The sequence below is a fragment of the Oncorhynchus gorbuscha genome, linkage group LG15 (assembly GCF_021184085.1).
Source record: "Oncorhynchus gorbuscha isolate QuinsamMale2020 ecotype Even-year linkage group LG15, OgorEven_v1.0, whole genome shotgun sequence".
NCBI classification, from domain to species: Eukaryota; Metazoa; Chordata; class Actinopteri; order Salmoniformes; family Salmonidae; genus Oncorhynchus; species Oncorhynchus gorbuscha.
This window is the reverse complement of record NC_060187.1, coordinates 49,658,961-49,680,110: the sequence shown is the minus strand read 5'-3', so window position 1 is coordinate 49,680,110 and position 21,150 is coordinate 49,658,961. Positions and strand designations below refer to the sequence as shown.

General features: G+C 42.1%; 1 protein-coding gene across 3 annotated transcripts in view; it reads right to left on the bottom strand.

Annotated features, from left to right (window-relative positions):
• Positions 1-2,995: 2,995 nt before the first annotated feature.
• The window catches only part of LOC123997445 (ubiquitin carboxyl-terminal hydrolase 13-like), a 71,596-nt gene continuing 53,441 nt past the window's right edge, over positions 2,996-21,150 (bottom strand). For all 3 annotated transcript variants that reach the window (XM_046301694.1, XM_046301696.1, XM_046301695.1), the window contains exons 14-21: positions 19,122-19,210; positions 16,496-16,618; positions 15,340-15,363; positions 14,834-14,977; positions 8,738-8,907; positions 7,151-7,361; positions 6,231-6,315; positions 2,996-5,817 (exon numbers count right to left, since the gene is read on the bottom strand). In XM_046301694.1, coding sequence (XP_046157650.1) covers positions 5,721-5,817; positions 6,231-6,315; positions 7,151-7,361; positions 8,738-8,907; positions 14,834-14,977; positions 15,340-15,363; positions 16,496-16,618; positions 19,122-19,210 — 943 coding nt within the window. In that variant the 3' untranslated portion in view covers positions 2,996-5,720. The remainder of the gene's footprint in view (positions 5,818-6,230; positions 6,316-7,150; positions 7,362-8,737; positions 8,908-14,833; positions 14,978-15,339; positions 15,364-16,495; positions 16,619-19,121; positions 19,211-21,150) is intronic.

Sequence of the window (21,150 nt, the reverse complement as noted above, 5' to 3'; positions counted from 1 at the left end):
CTACATAGGCGTACAGAGGCCCATTTTCAGCAACCATCACCCCTGTGCTCCAATGGTGCGTTGTGTTAGCTAATCCGAGTATATCATTTTAAAAGGCTAATTGATCAATAGAAAACACTTTTTCAATTATGTTAACTGTTGTGCTGATTAAAGCAATAAAACTGGCCTTAGACTAGTTGAGTATCTGGAGCACAACTGAACAAGACGACAAGTACATTAGTGTCTAGTTTGAGAAACAGATGCCTCAAGTCCTCACCTGGCAGTTTCATTAAATTAGTACCCACAAAACACCAGTCTCAATGTCAACAGTGAAGAGACGACTCTGGGATGCTGGCCTTCTTCACAGAGTTGCAAAGAAAAAGCCATATCTCAGACTGGCCAATAAAAATAAAAGATTAAGATGGAAAAAAGAACACAGACACTGGACAGAGGAACTCTGCCTAGAAGGACAGTTTTATTGCTTCTTTAATGAGCACAAGTGTTTTCAGCTGTGCTAATATAATTGCAAAAGGGTTTTCTAATGATCAATTAGCCTTTTAAAATGACAAACTGTACGCCTATGTAGATATTCCATAAAAAATTAGTTGTTTCCAGCTACAATAGTCATTTACAACATTAACAATGTCTACACTGTATTTCTGATCAACTTGATATGATTTTTAATGAACAAATAATGTGCTTTTCTTTCAAAAACAAGGACATTTCTAAGTGACCCCAAACTTTGGAACGGTAGTGTGTGTATGTATGAATATATGTATATATAGTGTTTTTTTATCAGTATATATTGCACACAAGATACAATAAACAGAACATAAGAGTAGCGAGCTCAAACTGAGAGCAGGCATTTCCCACACCAACTGTTTTGCTAAAGGATTCAAACACTTTGGTGACAGACAGTTGTATTACCTTAAACTCACTCACGCATGTGTTATAACTGAACGACCACAAACCTCCCTGGTCAGTACAATAGCATAAGACAAAAAGTTTGTGATTTCTTGTGTACGATACATTTGTTAATTATCACCGTTTGTAATCATGCTGGTTTACTATGGTATATTTCTGTAGCCAACATACAAGTATGAATAGAACTAATAATATTTTGATGGTAACAATTTACCTAAAAATGAAATAATGGAACACTTTACAGTGTACTTGCAATGCATACTACTCTACCGATATACAGTACCAGTCAAAAGTTGATACACCTACTCATTCAAGGGTTTTTCTCGATTTTTTAAACTATTTTCTACATTGTAGAATTAGTGTTGACATCAACAATAAAATAACACATGGAATCATGTAGTAACCAAAAGTGTTAATCAAATCAAAATATATTTTAGATTCGTCAAAGTATCAATCTTGGCATTCTCTCTACCAGGTTCACCTGGAATGCTTTTCCAACCGTCTTGAAAATATAACATATGCTGAGCACTTGTTGGCTGTTTATTCTTCACTCTGCGGTCCAACTCATCCAAAACCATTCCAATTGGCTTGAGGTCAGGTGATTGTGGAGGCCAGGTCATCTGATGCAGCACTCCATCACTCTCCTTCTTGGTCAAATAGCCCTTACACAGCCTGGAGGTGTGTTGGGTTATTGTCCTGTTGAAAAACAAATGATAGTCCCACTAAGCACAAACCAGATGGGATGGCATATCTCTGCAGAATGCTGTGGTAGCCATTCTGGTTAAGTGTGCCTTGAATTCAAAATAAATCAGTTTCACCAGCATAGCACCCCCACACCACCACGCTTCACGGTGGGAACCATACATGCGGACATCATCCGTTCACCTACTCTGCGTCTCACAAAGACACAGCGGTTGGAACCAAAAATCTTACATTTGTATTCATCGGACCAAAGTACAGATTTCCACCAGTCTAATGTCCATTGCTCGTGTTTCTTGGCCTAAGCAAGTCTCTTCTTCTTACTGGTGTCCTTCAGTAATGATTTCTTTTCAGCAATTTGACCATGAATCACGCAGTCTCCTCTGAACAGTTGCTGTTGAGATGTCTGTTACTTGAACTCTGAAGCATTTACTTGGGCTGCAATCTCAGGTGCAGTTAACTCTAACAAACGTATCCTCTGCAGCAGAGGTAACTCTGGGTATTCCTTTCCTGTGGTGGTCCTCATGAAAGCCAGTTTCATCATAGCGCTTGATGGTTTTTGCGACTGCACTTGAAGAAACTTTAAAAGTTCTTCAAATTTTCCGAATTGACTGACGTTCATGTCTTAAACTATTGGACTGTCATTTCTCTTTGCTTATTTGAGCGGTTCTTGTCATAATATGGACCTGGTCTTTAATAAAACAGCCCTATCTTCTGTATACCACCCCTAAGGAAAGAAATTCCACAAATTAACAAGGTACACCTGTTAATTGAAATGCATTCCAGGTGACTACCTCATGAAGCTGGTTGAGAGAATGCCAAGTGTGCAAAGCTGTCATCAAGGCAAAGGGTGGCTACTTTGAAGAATATAAAATTAAATATTTTGATTTGTTTAATATTGTTTTTGGTTACATGAGTCCATGTATGTTATTTCATAGTTTGTAGTCACTATTATTCTACAATGTAGAAAATAGTAAAAATAAAGAAACCCTGGAATGAGTAGGTGAGGCCAAACTTTTGACTGTTATTGTACTTAAACTAGTCAAGCATTAACACCTTTCAGACATACCGTATATGAACGTTCTTTTAAAATAAACTGTAATAGTCTAATTATGTATTTTGTTGTATATATTTTATCATTGCATGCCTACCAATGTTTGTATTCCATTGTCTTTATGGGTACTTTATGCTGCAGCTCTCCCTTCCTACCACATAACTAAACAAAAAACAGTCTTCAATTAAAATTATACATTATGCTTGCCATTCTGTTTATCGAGTAAAGAACTAGAGACGCCATGAAATTGAAAACCATTGAGGAATTGTGATGAGGAACCATGGCCAAGCCACACTAGTTCCTCAGTAACAATGCACTAAAATACAGAAGTGTCAAATGTCAACTAAATGTGTAGTTTATTGAACTATACAAACATACATTACAAAAGTCAACTTTAAATAATCCCTTCAGGGAAACTGTATGTAATAAACTACAGAATGGGAACAAACTTGTTTGCAAAAAAGGCAAAGAAAAATCAAGTAAAAACAGGTGAAGTATCATTGAACATTTAGTTAAATTAAATAAAAGAAAAATACATGTATTGTACAGACCAAATGTCAACTTTTAGTGCACATGCTCACAGTAGGAAGGCGTTTTGTGACAAAAGTGGTGGAGAGGAAGTGACAGATGAAGAGAGAGCTGAGAGAAGACAACACAGACGTCCTCCATAGCGATCAATTCCACAGTAAATGGAGAGCAAGAAGGTGAGCGGGCACCCTGCCAGTCTAAAACAGCCAGAGTTGACCAGATGGGAGGAACCCCGGTAGAGGACAAAACGGTATAGAACTAGAATGCATAGAAAACCCACCTCTCCTCAGCAATCAGACCGTTGTATAATAAATGTAACTGCTACACTGACCCGTCAAGGACCAGTAATGACAATCTTAGAATGGGACAGAGGGATTCATTCTATTCTTATTGTGTGGAAGGGAGATGGCAAAAACAATACTTGCAAAGAGACCATGAAGAATTGCATAGGTAACAGAAGCAATTTATCAAATAGTGTCTGACAAGGATGGGAGATCTTCAGGGATCGATTTGAGAGGGGGAATTGTAATCTTCCCCAAAACAACTAAGGGCTTTAGTAAATCAAAAGCATTATCTGGTTTCCCATTGTGGGTCTAAAAACATGATTCATCCTGCGCAGCAAAAAAGTATGTTTGAGTTTATATGCAGTTTTAGTCTCTGAAAACATTTGCATTGCGGAGTACATGAAACCGAAGGTGCATTATTGCAATGCAAGCACAATCATGTTCTTGACTCTTCCAGGAAACCTGCTTTGATGGAATACTACCCAGGCAAGTATTCAAAAGACAATCAAAAAAAGTAAAGGGTTTTTGATATGCGACATTGCAATCCACTACTCGATATGTAACAACCATACAATGAACTCTCGGCAACACTGCAGCTGGATTTTCTACTACAACCGGTTGATGAACTGTCTTTGATAGAGTGGCTGTATAGTGTTAGAATTTAGCATTAAAGTCGAGGGGGGGTCGTGAATACATTCAGCACAGCACCACGTCCTAAAGTACGAGAACACATTCTGAAACAAGTTGTAGGTCGTAACCTACAATACGTGGTGTATGCTCAAGAGAAGAGATTCTGTCCCAGTGCATAATGAGGAAAACACAAATGGCTGTGTTCAAATGCATACACTCTACATTAAAAAGATGGCGGCATATCAAAATATTAAAAAGCGGTATTACTCAGTGTTTGAGGACTACAATAATTGGCAAACATTTACCTCATGCATTGTCTGTCCTTCCACAAAATGTAATCATATTAGGCGCGCAAACAAATGCCAACCAATACTGTATGCATGCATACACTATGTGTAATCAACATGGTCTGAGGAACACTTTGAAAATAGAAAGGTGATATAACATTAGTCATTTGTTGGGTTACAACCACATTGTCACAGGCTTTTACCATATTGAAGAAAAGAAAATATCAGTTTAGGGTATGTGATTCAATTTATGCTCATGGTTCTATTTCTATGTGAAAAGGCAGTGATATAAAAAAATATGTCAAAGTGCTTTCAGATATTCAATAAAAAAATGACATTCTCCTGGCAACTGAAACTTGACTCCAATTGTCACTGTACAGAAAATAGTTTGCCCAGAAAAACCTGCAAAATTAAAACCAGACAGATACGACTAACCTCATTACAGGACATCGGACCCACCAATAAGGGTATTACTTATTCAGTATCCATAATAGTTAAGAGTGGTTTTTCAACAAAAAAATCTCTATTCTGACACTTGCCTATGCTGGCTATTTCTCTGCATTCAATGCCATCATTTTCTATCCTGCATCACATGTTAAGGGTTCCTGATATCCTTTTAATTCCCTATAGATGCAAAACATTCTCCAATATTCCGTTCTGCATGGCACATGCAAAGCTCCCAGCAGCATTGCGTTTTCTTTTTATCGAGTTCTGCTTTCAGGGCTAGCAGTGATTCGTGACCACTTTTGGACCATGCCCGACGTTTATAAAACGTACCACTTCAATAAAAATACTGGCACAGTAGCTTAAGGCATAGAAAATGTATAGTAAGATATATGCCGATACTAGAACTGTGGAGCACTCCGATAACTGAAATTGCACACATCCCTCTGTACCTACGCCGTAGACCAGGGGTGTCAAACTCATTCCATGGAGGGCCTAGTGTCTGTAGATTTTTGTTTGGTCTTTCAATTAAGACCTAGACAACCAGGTGAGGGGATGTCTTTACTAATTAATCAAGTACAAGAGAAGAGCAAAAATCCGCAGACACTTGGCCCTCCGTGGAATGAGTTTGACACTTGCCGCAGACAAATGACACGTTTCAATACACACAAGCACACGGGAATCACAGAGACATACAAAAAGCTAATTGCTTTCCCTTTTGACCGCACTTTCCGGTTGCTCTTGAGTGACTTGGCTGAGTCGAGCGGTTCCTATCTTTTTTTTGGCTGGTCTGGGGTGCGAGTGTTTCCATAATTTCCACTGTGGTCATCTTCCGGTCTTCTGGTTGTGAGGATGTGGTTCTCTAAGGTTGGAGGGTGGGGGGCGCTTGGTCTAGCTGCTAGACAGTCGACGGTAAAAGTAGATGTAGCCCAATTCTTTTGGAGGCCTTTCTGACAAACACACTTTGTGGTCATTGAAGATCACCCATCTGACGTGGGGGGGGGGGGGGGGGAATAACATGGGTAACACATTGTGTTAAAACCTCATCTATACATTTAGTTTCGTCTTGATTTGCAAATGCCACATTTTAAACCACTAATTACAAAATGGTCTAAGTAGTCTCTTAGGACAGTGTTTCCCGATCTGGTCGGTGAAGACAGCTAGCCGATCAAAGATAATACTTGATTGACTCCAACACTAGCAAACCCAATTCAACTCGTCAACTATGATCAAGCCCTTGATTAGTCTAAATCAGGAGTGCTAGTTTTGGAATAGATCAAAAATGTGCAATGCAACGGCTGGTGGAAACAGTCTGTCTATATAATTCATTTTTTAATCCTTCATTGTGAAAGGGGATCTAGCAGAGATAAATGTAGAGTATGTACATTGTGGCCGACTTACCTTCCTTCCTTTTTGATGTGGCATACATAATGACCAGACATCGTGGACGCTCCGATGTGGCTGATGAAAGCAAAAAGCTCGTAACCTGTAAAACAGGAAGTCAAACCAAATTGTTACACAAAACTACAACTCCCTTGTGAACAGAACAGATGCATTTTGCCTACAGTATACCCATGAGAACAAGCTAGTAAAACTATCTAATCCCTATCTGATCATATTCAACCAATGTAGGTTGTAGTTGGAGAGACTGTGGTCCATGATTTGCATTTCTGAGTTCAAAATAATATAGGCTGAGACCCTGAATAGAAGAGTCTCCTCAAACATGAAATCTTAAGCCAAACATGTGACGTAAAAACTGTGTGCTGCCTTCCTTTAACAGGATTGTGTCAGAATGGAAGTGGAAAGAGAAGCCTTTCAGAATTGGTGAAAGGATGGTTTTGTTCCAAATGTACCTGCAAACAGAAATTGTTGCATCATATGGGTGCAGCAAGCAGTGAGCTTTATATTCAGAGCAGCTAAATAACTTTTTACCCAGCTCCTGTACCACATTTGTATTTGTGTAATTCTTCTCCTTTTGTCATGTCTGTCTTTATCGTTTTGCCCATAATGGTTATGGTTAGGCCTGGGGATGGTGGAGCTGACTCTAGATCAATGCATTTAGTCCAATGGTTATGGTTAGGACTGGGGAGGGTGGAGCTGATCCTAGATCAGTGTCTCTAGAACATAATGGTTAGGCCTGGGGATGGTGGAGCTGACTCTAGATCAATGCATTTAGCCCAATGGTTATGGTTAGGACTGGGGAGGGTGGAGCTGATCCTAGATCAGTGTCTCTAGAACATAATGGTTATGATTAGGACTGGGGAGTGTGGAACTGACACTAGATCAGTCTTAGAGGTCAGAGGTCATGCAGAGTCACTCACGCCCGGGTCCGTCTTTGATCTGGGGGCCTGAGGCGTCCTGGTCTGGGGACAGTGTGGAGTCGCTGTGCGTGTTGGCATTGGAGAAGGCGCTGTCGTTGGGCTCCGTGGTATCGGCCATGTCAGACAGGGCATCGCTAGTCTCCTCCTCCTCCTCCTCCTCCCTTTCCGTGTGGGTGAAGATCCAGTCCAGCGCCCGCTCCAGGTTGTTGTTCTGAAACAACAAATGTTGGTGACACATCCTTTCACAGACCTATTTCAGTGGTTGATTACTGGCAGTACTTTCTGGTATTGGTAAAAATAAAATAAAAACACTACTACCTGCTTGTTTCGATGAATCCAAAAGAACCAAAAAGTCATAGTTGGTAGGCTAAATTGTCACGTAATTACCATTATCAGTAGAATATGCTTCCTGTCTCCCCTAAGTCTTCTCAAATTCAGAGGTCTCAGAAGATGGACAATTGTGACTGGCATGCTTCAAGAGAATGTAACAGGATTGAGAACATCAAGAGGGCACATTGGGGGGAATAATCTGATGCTGTCTGCTTTTTCTGGCCATGCACAGGCAGGCAGTCAGACAGACAGGCCAGTGAGGTTGAACACTTCCTGCGTGCTCACTGGGCTATTATTAGAAGACCCTGGAGACCCTCTATTGTTTCACACTCCTACATAACTTACAAGGACCCTAGGCTTTTTCATGAGAAGAAAATGGATGGCAAGGGGTGTTGGAGGTGTTAGGAATGGTAATACAAGGAAATCAGAGGGTCTGTTTTCGTAGAGAACGTGGGATCTATTTTATGCTGACAAGGGCAGGAGACTGATGAAAAAGAGAGAAAAAGGCACCATCTTAAAATAGCAGCCACTATAATGGAATTCAACGTTTATACAATTCATAACGGAATTGAATGAATTAGTGGTTTCATTCGAGGTACATTGGAGGAACACACAAACAAATGCATAAAAATAACTGTGCTAAAATGACTGTGCACGTATGACACACAACGATCTGACTCATAGAACTGAAAAGCTGAACGAGCCTAGCTATATGCACCATGTCAGGCTCGATGCTTGGACTATTTGTAAACAGCATGTAGAACAGGGATCTCAAGCAACCAAGGACATGAAGGAGTTATTAAAACTGCAATATATCAAGTAAACAAGCAGGCCAGCCAAGTTGTTAATAGCTGAGAGGGCATGATTCTCCAGCACGGTTTGGCACTATAGAAAGCCACTCCCCATCGTTCTTACATCAATGGCCCAAATATAAATAGCAGGCCAAATGTCTGACAGAGAAATAAAACATATTGGTTAAAAGTTTTGGAGGATATTAACCTACTTAAAACATGATAAGTCTCCCTTTCCATCTTTGTAAGGTTTTAGCTACAGAACAGGCTTTAGAAAGATGGTTTATTTTCCATATTCCACAACACAGTGTATATATCTCTACGATAATTCAAATCTGAAAAAGTCAAATTAAAAACCACTAAAGTACTACTCCCTACTGAATGCTTCCTAGACCAGGACAATATCATTTTTGTGTTGTTTCACTAGAGTGAGTGTGAGCAGCAGGAGAGAAAGAGAGCCACTGACCGTGGCTTTTAGGGCCTGGACGGTGTGGCGGCGGGGGAAGCCCATGGAGGTGAGGATGGCGATGCTCTCCTCTGGAGGATGGTTGTCCAGGGGGGTGGCAGCCAGGCCCGAGTTGGCCACAGAAGGGCCGGGCTCCATGAAGGTAGGCAATGCTAGGGGCTCAGCAAAGTCTGGAAAAGAGGAAAGAAGGAGAAATCTCTACTATAAACATGGTACATAATAAATCAGTAAATCACCCATTCAAACAAGGGTCAAATCAGGAAGAGCACAATTACACAAGGATGTGTTCCTAAGGCCTCATCAGCCTGGTTATTTTTGGGTTATCATAGTCCATAGTCACCTAATTAATATAGGTCATTGTTAGTACAAGTATGGCATGTTCAGCTTAAGAGAGCCTGTTTGTGTCGGTCTGCCTATTCGTCCTTGAATCTCTTGGCGAGCTGTAAAGGAGGGGCTTGCTCACTGGGTTGTGTTTGTGAGAGAGAAAAAAAGCCTCTTCATTAGTAACTTTCCAACAATACCACTCTGTATGCAGAAGTGACAATAATATTGTTTAAGACAAACTTATAAATCCACTTTAAAAAATATAACAAACAGGGTACAGAAATTAAAAGGAGTAGTTCACAAATTTACAACTAGATTTTAGAAGGTTCCTTAACCTGAAGGTAGTCTATGGGCCAAGAGAATCTGTAATCGAGGTTTCCATTTTCTTTAAACAGACACTACAAACTTCAGCTAACTTTAGTCACCACAAGCTAACAATCAATGGAAGTGATGACCTGAAATCAACTCCATATTTGGTTTGATGTTACTTAAAGGTGATTTGGCCATTTAAAAACAAAACATGTACACATGCCCCCATCACTTCCATTGATAGTTAGCTTGTGGTGACTAAAGTTAGCTCAAGTTAAGGAGAACTGAACCATGGTCTACAGTTTCTCCTGGCCCATAGACTACTTTCAAGGTGAAGAATCATCTAACATCAAGCTGGAAAATAGTGAACTACTCCTTTAAGTTTATTAAACAACTGTAATAAAGCTGGATTTCAGGGAGAGTGCAAAAGAGACTGGCTGATGCCTCATGCATATTAAAAAGCTGATATGCGACTTCCTAACTGCACTTCCACACAAGCAATTAAGAATTTAGGAGGTACAAAAACAAAAACAGATGTCAGTTTTAAAAATGTGGATCCCTCCACAGCCTCAGAGGATCTAGATCATTTTTCTAGCCTCTCTGGATTACATATTGGATCACAAAATAAATATATACAACTTCTACAAAAGTGATATTTTAAATCAGAACTGGTTCTCTAGCAGATTAGTAAGAATATTTTTTATTTATTTTACCTTTATTTAACTAGGCAAGTCAGTTAAGAACACATTCTTAATTTCAATAACGGCCTAGGAACAGTGGTTCTGCCTGTTCAGGGGCAGAACGACAGATTTGTACCTTGTCAGCTCGGGGGTTTGAACTTGCAACCTTCCGGTTACTAGTCCAATGCTCTAACAACTAGGCTACCCTGCCGCCCAATATCTCACCCCATGTTCAAGAATGGCCTTTTTTCCTTGAGATTATAACCTTCACTTTCGGTTATTACAAAATGAAATCTCCAAAATAAGCCATAGAATGTTGGTTGCAATTTCAGTTTAATCCACCAGAAAAGACAACAAATATTACAAGAAATATTATGGTTAAACTCAAATATACAAATTGATTTAAAAAAGTTTTGGGTTTATTCATTTTTTAAACGGTATAATCTTTGTAAATGATATCATAAATAGGACTCGTGGAGTTATGAAACACATGCAGCTAACAAACATGTATGGACATGTTTTCTCGACTTAAAATTACAACAAACTAAATCGCAGCATTACCGCAAAAAAATGTAAGAGGCAAGTAGAAGGGGGAGAAATAATAATTCTCAAAAAGATGGGGATCAAAAATATCGGCACCCCTGTTTTTAATACCGTTCAATGCCTTACCTTGAGAGGATAATGACACAGAGCCTTTTTCGAAAATGTTTTATGAAATTGGAGGAATCTTACACCATTCCTCCATACATAATCTTTTCAGATCCTTGATATCCTTCGTCTGCGCTTATGGACTGAGGTAGGGGCATGTATCAGAAAACCAGAAAAGTCAGCGGGACATCTCCTTCACATAGAGTTCATCAGGCTGTTGACGGTGGCCTATGGAATGTTGTCACACTCCTCTTCAATGGCTGTGTGAAGTTGCTGGACAGTAGCAGGAACACGCTGTCATACACGTTGATTCAGTGCATCCCAAACATGTTCAATGGGTGACACATCTGGTGAGTATGCAAGCTGTGGAAGTACTGGGACATTTTCAGCTTCCAGGAATTGTGTACAGTACCTTGCGACATGAGGTCGTCGTGCATTATGCTGAAACATGAGGTGATGGTGGCGAATTAATGGCACGATAATGGGCCTCAGGATTTCATCACGGTATCTGTGCATTCAAATTGCCATCTATAAAATGCAATTGTGTTTGCTGCCCATAGCTTATGCCTGCCCATACCATAACACCACTATGTGTCACGCCGTTCACAACATTGACATCAGCAAACCGTGCATCCACACTACGCCACACACAGTCTGCAGTTGTGAGGCCGGTTGGACTTGATGTCAAATTCTCTAAAATGACGTTGAAGCCAGCTTATGTTAGAGAAATTAACATGAAATTATCTGGCAACAGCACTGGTGCAGTCCTGCAGTCAAGCATGCCAATTGCACGCCCCCTCAAAACTTCAGACATCTGTGGCATTGGATTGTGAGACAAACATTTCTGAAGTTAAGAGGGAGCATGCAAATGGCATGCTGACTGCAGGACTGTCTACCAGAGCTGTTGCCAGAGAATTGAATGTTAATTTCTCTACCATAAGCCACCTCCGTTGTTTTAGAGAACTTGGCAGTACATCCAACTGGCCTCACAACCGCAGACCACATGTAACCACACCAGCCCAGGAACTCCACATCTGACATTCTTCACCTGGAAGATCGTATGAGACCAGCCACCCGGACAGCTTCTTTCTTTTCTCTCCAAAACTCTTGAACGTGCCGTCCTTGGTCAGCTCTCCCGCTATCTCTCTCAGAATGACCTTCTTGATCCAAATCAGTCAGGTTTCAAGACTAGTCATTCAACTGAGACTGCTCTTCTCTGTATCACGGAGGCGCTCCGCACCGCTAAAGCTAACTCTCTCTCCTCTGCTCTCATCCTTCTAGACCTATCGGCTGCCTTCGATACTGTGAACCATCAGATCCTCCTCTCCACCCTCTCCGAGTTGGGCATCTCTGGCGCGGCCCACGCTTGGATTGCGTCCTACCTGACAGGTCGCTCCTACCAGGTGGCGTGGCGAGAATCTGTCTCCTCACCACGCGCTCTCACCACTGGTGTCCCCCAGGGCTCTGTTCTAGGCCCTCTCCTATTCTCGCTATACACCAAGTCACTTGGCTCTGTCATAACCTCACATGGTCTCTCCTATCATTGCTATGCAGACGACACACAATTAATCTTCTCCTTTCCCCCTTCTGATGACCAGGTGGCGAATCGCATCTCTGCATGTCTGGCAGACATATCAGTGTGGATGACGGATCACCACCTCAAGCTGAACTTCGGCAAGACTGAGCTGCTCTTCCTCCGGGGAAGGACTGCCCGTTCCATGATCTCGCCATCACGGTTGACAACTCCATTGTGTCCTCCTCCCAGAGCGCTAAGAACCTTGGCGTGATCCTGGACAACACCCTGTCGTTCTCAACTAACATCAAGGCGGTGGCCCGTTCCTGTAGGTTCATGCTCTACAACATCCGCAGAGTACGACCCTGCCTCACACAGGAAGCGGCTCAGGTCCTAATCCAGGCACTTGTCATCTCCCGTCTGGATTACTGCAACTCGCTGTTGGCTGGGCTCCCTGCCTGTGCCATTAAACCCCTACAACTCATCCAGAACGCCGCAGCCCGTCTAGTGTTCAACCTTCCCAAGTTCTCTCACGTCACCCCGCTCCTCCGCTCTCTCCACTGGCTTCCAGTTGAAGCTCGCATACGCTACAAGACCATGGTGCTTGCCTACGGAGCTGTGAGGGGAACGGCACCTCAGTACCTCCAGGCTCTGATCAGGCCCTACACCCAAATAAGGGCACTGCGTTCATCCACCTCTGGCCTGCTCGTCTCCCTACCACTGAGGAAGTACAGTTCCCGCTCAGCCCAGTCAAAACTGTTCGCTGCTCTGGCTCCCCAATGGTGGAACAAACTCCCTCACGACGCCAGGACAGCGGAGTCAATCACCACCTTCCGGAGACACCTGAAACCCCACCTCTTTAAGGAATACTTAGGATAGGATAAAGTAATCCTTCTCACCCCCCTTAAAATATTTAGATGCACTATTGTAAAGTGGCTGTTCCACTGGATGTCATAAGGTGAATGCACCAATTTGTAAGTCGCTCTGGATAAGAGCGTCTGCTAAATGACTTAAATGTAAATGTAAATGTAATGAAAATGTGGGTTTGCACAACTGAATCATTTCTGCAGATGAAAGGTTTGTCACATTTGCTGAGCACTTGTTGGCTGCTTTTCCTTCCCTCTGTGGTCCAACTCATCCCAAACCATCTCAATTGGGTTGAGGTCATATGATGCAGCACTCCATCACTCTCCTTCTTGGTCAAATAGCCCTTACACATCCTGTATGTGTGTTGGGCCATTGTCCTGTTGAAAAACAAATAAGCTCAATCCAGCTGGGATGGTGTATCACTGTAGAATACTGTGGTTGCCATGCTGGTTAAAGTGTGCCTTGAATTCTAAATAAATCACTGACAGTGTCACCAGCAAAGCACCCCCACACCTTCTTCTCCATGCTTCACGGTGAGAACCACACATGCGGAGATCATCCGTTCACCTACTCTGTGTCTCACAATGACACAGCAGTTGGAACCAAAAATTTCACATTTGGACTCATCAGACCAAAGAACAGATTTCCACCGGTCTAATGTCAATTGCTTGCGTTTCTTGGCCCAAGCAAGTCTCTTCTTATTATTGATGTCCTTTAGTACTACTTTCTTTGCAGCAATTAGACCATAAAGGCCTGATTCACACAGTCTCCTCTGAACAGTTGATGTTGAGATGTCTGTTACTCTGAATAATTTATTTGGGCTGCAATTTATGAGGCTGGTTACTCCTCTGAACGTATCCTCTGCAGCAGAGGTAACTCTGGGTCTTCCTTTCCTGTGGCGGTCTTCACGAGAACCAGTTTCATCATAGCGCTTGATGGTTTTTGCGACTGCACTTGAAGAAACTTTAAAAGTTCCTCAAATGTTCCACATTGACTGACCTTCATGTCTTACAGTAATGATGGACTGTAATTTCTCTTTGCTTATTTGAGCTGTTCTTGCCATAATATGGACATGGTCTATTTCCAAATAGGGCTACCTTGTCACAACACAACTGATTGGGTCAAATACATTAAGGAAAGAAATGCCACAGATTAACTTTTAAGAAGGCACACCTGTTCATTGAAATGCATTCCAGGTGACTACCTCATGGAGCTGGTTAAGATAATGCCAAGAGTGTGCAAAACTGTCATCAAGGCAAAGGGTGATTACTTTTAAGAATCTCAAATATAAAATATATTTTGATTTGTTTAACACTTTTTTAATGTGTTATATGTGTTATTTCATAGTGTTGTCTTCACTATTATTCTACAATGTATAAAATAAAATAAAGAATGAGTATGTGTGTCCAAACTTCTGACTGGTACTGGATTCATTTTTCTTTTAAGCTAGCTAAATACAATTTATGTTAGCATGCTAACACACCAAAGCGCTTTAGTAATGGACATTAAAACAATCTATTTACATTGTTTGCATAAGAAACATGCAGTTATAGCATGCAATTATGAATTACTCATTGAAAATTATGCAAATATATCAGTCCTTAGACACACAAACACCCTCAGGAGGCAGCTGGGGACTCCTCCTGTGACGCACATGTCACTTTAGGGATGTTTTAGAGCATGCACTGCCCACTCCCACATGTGCCCAGAAGAGGCTGAGGAATCAGACTTGAATAACATCCATGTGACTCTTACCAGGCTCCTCCATGTGTGCTATGATCCAGTTGAAGGCCATCTCGGGGCCCATGTTCCCAGTGTAGTAGATGGCCTTCCGGCAGGCCTCCAGAGGGAAGCCCATCTCCGCCAGCTGCATTGCGGCCGACTCGTCTATTTCTGGGGCTGAGGACAAGCACAAAACAACCAATAAACATCAGTGCCGCCCACGCTCTTTGCAAACCTCACAGGTTTTAAAGGTGGTTTTGTTTTCTCTTTGGGCCTCATTAAAGAGGGACTGGAGAGGAACCGCGCAGGGACATGCTGTACTTAACAAGTGCTTACTAATTTAAAAAAAACAGGCTAATAAAGAAAGTTTTTGTAAGTAGGAAAAGTTACGCGGCAGTTGCAGCAGCTGTTGGTTTTGCGACGTCAAACTTATTTTCACTAGATTTATCACAACTGCAAAACTTTTTGTTCCATAGTGGTAAATCTTTGTAATGTGTTAGGTATATATAGCGGAAGGATAGGAGAAACTGAATACTTACAATCTGAGGAGTTCATCGAGTTGTCTGAAAGGTAAAGAAAACTAGTGATTATTTCCAAGGAACAACAAATGTTTTTTTTAACTAGTTAAATTATATTCATGCTGTAGCTATACTTTTTGATTTATCTGAATCTATCACATTAATTAATTCAATATATGGTTAGTAAAAAAGTTTAACATGGACCTAAAATAGCATCCTTACCGTTCAAGTCACTCTTCAGTTTTAAAACAGGTATTGACTTATGGCTCAAGGTGGTAAACTTATCCGTAAAGATAATTGATGGGAAATTATGCATTTGAAGGAGCATTTGCTTAAAACTCGGAAATCAAATCAGAATTCATCAGGCGTTGTCCGATTCAGAAATGTAATTCATTGCTGTAGTGATTCAGGTCAAGGGACAATGGGCAAGGGCCAACTGGTCAAGGGACAATGGGCAAGGGCCAACTGGTCAAGGGCCAACTGCTTTGTTACTTTTTCAGGAACAGTCCTTAAAAGAAATCATAAAACTTTAATAAATCGCTCCATTGAAAACACATTTACGACATCTAAAATCAGGCAAATGTCTGGTGTGAAAGTTTTGCTTTGGCCGCTTAGCATTTACCCATGAAGCCTCATTTTAGGAAGGAGGAACACGGTAATTATGTTATATTAGTCGTCTAAAATAAAATTGTTGCGTTTCAACCCCGAGTTGTAGCTTAACAAGGTTGAAGCAGCCTCTACAAGACAACCATTGTGTCAACGGAGCACTACAGGGTACCAGGACAAGCTTTATTGCTTGCCTAGAGCACATATCAAGTGTTTTTAGGTCTAGGACTGTATAGAACACGATGTGCCTAATGGCTGCTAAACTATTAAAGAGGTACACGGACAAACGCACTGTAGTCACACTACAGATGCACTGTAGCTAAATCCATCCAAGCAACCGCCTCTGAAGGAGGAACGGAGATTAGGGGAATGCTAAGCATATAAGCTACAAACAGTACCACTTCTATGTTGCTCAGAGTTAGGCCCAAAACGTTACTCGTTAGGCGTGCTAGATTTAGCTTGGCCCAAACGCCAACTTTGCTAGCCACGTCCAACACCTAAAGTCAAACTCCTCCCAGCTGTGGGTGGATTGGTAAAGGTTTGTCAGTATCTTCGAAGCAGCCCTTCTTACCTCTGGTGTCTTCAGGGAGGATGATGGGGGGTGTGAGGTCTGGGAGCTCTTGTTCTCCCGCCTGCAGTCCTGTTCCCCGGAGCCGAGACAGGTCCAGGAAGTCTGGGATGTCTATGGACAAATCTGTTGAAGAATAGGTCAGGGTCACGTTCAGTTCGAAATTGAGAAAAGGCTCCAAAATTGAGAGAAATAGGGAAGCACGGCATCCCGGGTGGCGCAGTGGTCTTAAGGGCACTGCTTCGCAGTGCTAGCTGTGCCAGCAGAGACTCTGGGTTCGCACCCAGGCTCTGTCGCAGCCGGCCCGGCCCGGGTGGTTCGTGGGGCGACGCACAATTGGCCTAGCGTCGTCCGGGTTAGGGAGGGTTTGGCCGGTAGGGACATTCTTGTCTCATCGCGCAGTAGCGAATCCTGTGGCGGGCCGGGCGCAGTGCACGCTAACCAAGGTCGCCAGGTGCGCCAGACACATTGGTGCGGCGGGCTTCCGGGTTGGATGCTCGCTGTGTTAAGAAGCAATGCGGCTTGGTTGGGTTGTGTTTCAGAGAACGCATGGCTTTCGACCGTCGTCTCTCCCGAGCCCGTATGGGAGTTGTTGCGATGAGACAAGATAGTGATTACCAACAATTGGATACCACGAAATTGGGGAGAAAAGGGGGTTAAAAAAAGACACAAATAAAATAGGGAAATACAATTGGGACTTGTCCAATAAGAAACATGTTTCAATCCCTGTTGCAGAACGTTTTATAATAATAATATATGCCATTTAGCAGACGCTTTTATCCAAAGCGACTTACAGTCATGTGTGCATACATTCTATGTATGGGTGGTCCCGGGGATCGAACCCACTACCCTGGCGTTACAAGCGCCATGCTCTACCAACTGAGCTACAGAAGGACCACACTACGATGTGCCCTAATGAATCCCTAATGAATGCAACCCAGAGTTTTAAATAACATGAGCAAGAGAAGATGGGACTTGGGCATGGTCATTCAAGCAGATAACTGAATGACTACACTTACATTCACCACTATAGCTACAGTACAAAATATGTAGCTACCATATCAGTATGAGAGAATATTGAATATAGCTGTAACAACTTTTTTTTTGGTCCACATGATTAAAAACCAGAACTTGCAAAAACAAGTATATCAATTGCAAGATGCAGAGGAATAACCTAATTTGAACTGCATCTCTAATAGTTAACCTTCCTCAATCCCAATCATATTTTTGTAATTGTTTGTAGAGTCCGAGACAGGATTGTGTCAAGGCACAGATCTGGGGAAGGGTACCAAAACATTTCTGCACCTTCGAAGGTCCCCAAGAACATTGTGGCCTCCATCATTCTTAAATGGAAGAAGTTTGGAACCACCAAGACTTCCTAGAAATGGCCGCCCGGCCAAACTGAGCAATCTGGGGAGAAGGGCCTTAGTGAGGGAGGTGACCAAGAATCTGATGGTCACTCTGACAGAGCCCCAGAGTTCCTCTGTGGAGATTGGAGAACCTTCCAGAAGGACAACCATCTCTGCAGCACTCCACCAATCAGGTCATTATGGTAGAGTGGCCAGACAGAAGCCACTTAGAGTTTGGCAAAAGGCACTTAAGACTCTCAGACCATGAGGAACAAGATTCTCTGGTCTGATGAAACCAAGATTGAACTCTTTGGCCTGAATGCCAAGCGTCAAGTCTGGAGGAAACCTGGCACCATCCCTATGGTGAAGCATCATACTGTGGGGATGTTTTTCAGCGGCAAGGACTGGAAGACTAGTCAGGATCGAGGGAAAGATGAACGGAGCAAAGTACAGAGAGATCATAAATGAAAACCTGCTCCAGAGTGCTCAGGACCTCAGACTGGTGACAAGGTTCACCTTACAACAGGACAACGACCCTAAGCACACAGCCAAGACAAGGCAGGAGTCTCTGAATGTCTTTGAGTGGCCCAGCCAGAGCCTGGACTTCAACCTGATCGAACCTCTCTAGAGGGACCTGAAAATAGCTGTGTAGCAACGCTCCCCATCCAACCTGACAGAGTATGAGAGGATCTGCAGAGAAGAATGGGAGACACTACCCAAATACAGGTTATTCCAAGTTTATAGCATCATACCCAGGAAGACTCTAGGCTGTAATCGCTGTCAAAAGGTGCTTCAACAAAGTTCTGAGTAAAAGAGTCTGAATACTTTATTTGAATAAATTTGCAAAAGAAATTCTAAAAAAACAACTATTGCTTTGTCATTAAGGGGTATTCTGTGTATTTTCATGCTAAAAATAAAAAATATATATTTTAGAATAAGGCTGTAACCTAACAAAAACTCAAGGGGTCTGAATACTTCCGAATGCACTGTATGTATTTATTGTCAGTGGACCTCAGTGATTCACTGTGTGGCATTGCCCTCTGCTGGAGTTCTACAGTACTGACTTAATACAATTATCTAGGGATAAAGAGAAAATCTGAAAAATAGAATGCATTTCTAGGCCTTCAATGAAAAAGACCATTCGATCCCTTAATATGATTTCAGTGTTTGTTGACATGTATCAAAGTTAACACAGAAATCCGCATCCTCTTTGGTACTAGAGAATCATGGATCCAGACAAGCCAAAACATTTGTGGAGAGACATCAGTTCTCTTACTCACCTACTTTCTTTGGAACCCAGTCCACCACAAATGTGAATTTCTTTATTTGCACCACCAGATACTCTGGGAAGGAGGCGAAACGGGAAGTCCTGGAAAGAGAGGGCTACACTTTAGAAAAATAACTATAAAAGAAATATGGATCACTTATTTAAACTCAACAAACTCAACATTATAAACGCAACATGTAACAATTTCTAAGATTTAAATAAGGAAAGCCTTGCCAAGGCTTTCGACTCTCAATCACCATATTCTTATCGGCAGACTCAGTAGCCTCGGTTTTTCGGATGACTGCCTTGCCTGGTTCACCAATTACTTTGCAGACAGAGTTCAGTGTGTCAAATCGGAGGGCATGTTGTCCGGTCCTCTGGCAGTCTCTATGGGGGTGCCACAGGGTTCAATTCTCTGGCCGACTCTTTTCTCTGTATATACCAATGATGTTGCTCCTGCTGCGGGCGATTCCCTGATCCACCTCTACGCAGACACCTGAAACCCCACCTCTTTAAGGAATACCTAGGATAGGATAAGTAATCCCTCTCACCCCCCCCCCTTTAAGATTTAGATGCACTATTGTAAAGTGACTGGTCCACTGGATGTCATAAGGTGAATGCACCAATTTGTAAGTCGCTCTGGATAAGAGCGTCTGCTAAATGACTTAAATGTAAATGTAAATGAGTTACAGTTCATCAGGAAATCAGTCAATTGAAATGAATGAATTAGGCCCTAAAACCTACGGATTTCACATGACTGGGAATATATATGCATTATATATGCATCTGTTGGTCATAGAAACCTCTTTTTTTTAAGGGTGTGGATCAAAAAACAAGTCGGTATGTGCTGTGACCACCATTTGCCTCATGCAGCGAGACATCTCCTTCGCATTGAGTTGATCAGGCTGTTGATTGTGGCCTGTGGAATGTTGTCCCACTCCTCTTCAATGTCTGTGCAAAGTTGCTGGATATTGGCGGGAACTAGAACACACTGTCATACACATAGATCCAGAGCATCCCAAATATGCTCAATGGGTCAATGTCTGGTGAGTATGCAAGCCATGGAAGAACTGGGACATTTTCAGCTTCCAGGAATTGTGTACAGATCCTTGCGACATGGGACCGTACATTATCATGCTGAAACATGAGGTGATGGCGGCAGATGAATGGTACGACAACGGTCCTCTGGATCTCGTCACGGTATGTCTGTGCATTCAAATTGCCATCAATTAAATGCAATTGTGTTTGTTATTCGTAGCTTATGCCTGCCAATACCACAACTCCACCTTTACCATGGGACACTGTTCACAACCTTGACATCATCAAACCGCTCGCCACACGACCACGTACAAGTGGTCTGCTGTTGTGAGGCCGGTTGGACGTACTACCAAATTATCAAAAATAATGTTGGATGCGGCTTATGGGAGATAAATAAATGTGCAATGCTCTGGTGGACATTCCTGCAGTTACCATGACAATTGCACGCACCCTCAAAACTTGTGGCATTGTGTTGTGTGACAAAACTGCACATTTTAGAATGGACTTTTATTTTCCCCAGCACAAGGTGCACCTGTGTAATTATCATGATATTTAATCAGTTTTTTGATATGCCACACCTGTCAGGTGGATGGATTATCTTGGCAAAGGAGAAATGCTCACTAACAGGGACGTAAACAAAGTTGCACACAAAATTTGACAGAAATAATATTTATGTGCATGTGGAACATTTCTGGGATCTTTTATTTATTTCAGCTCATTAAACGTGGGACCAACATTTTGTTTATATTTTCATTAAATGTACAATACCAGCTTTACATTCATCTTTGGTCGTTTGTGTATGGGTATTAAAAAAAGTGAAATGGTACATTTTTCCTATGGTTAATTCATCATGTAGCCTACCAACACTGGTTTATATTATGGTGCAAAATAACTCAGGTGCAGGATCCAAAAAGCCAAGTCATGAAAGAAAGATAGATCCCCACACACTGTTGAAACTGTGGGAGAATTCAACAATGTAGGATGTCGATCTTTCTTCCCAGCCT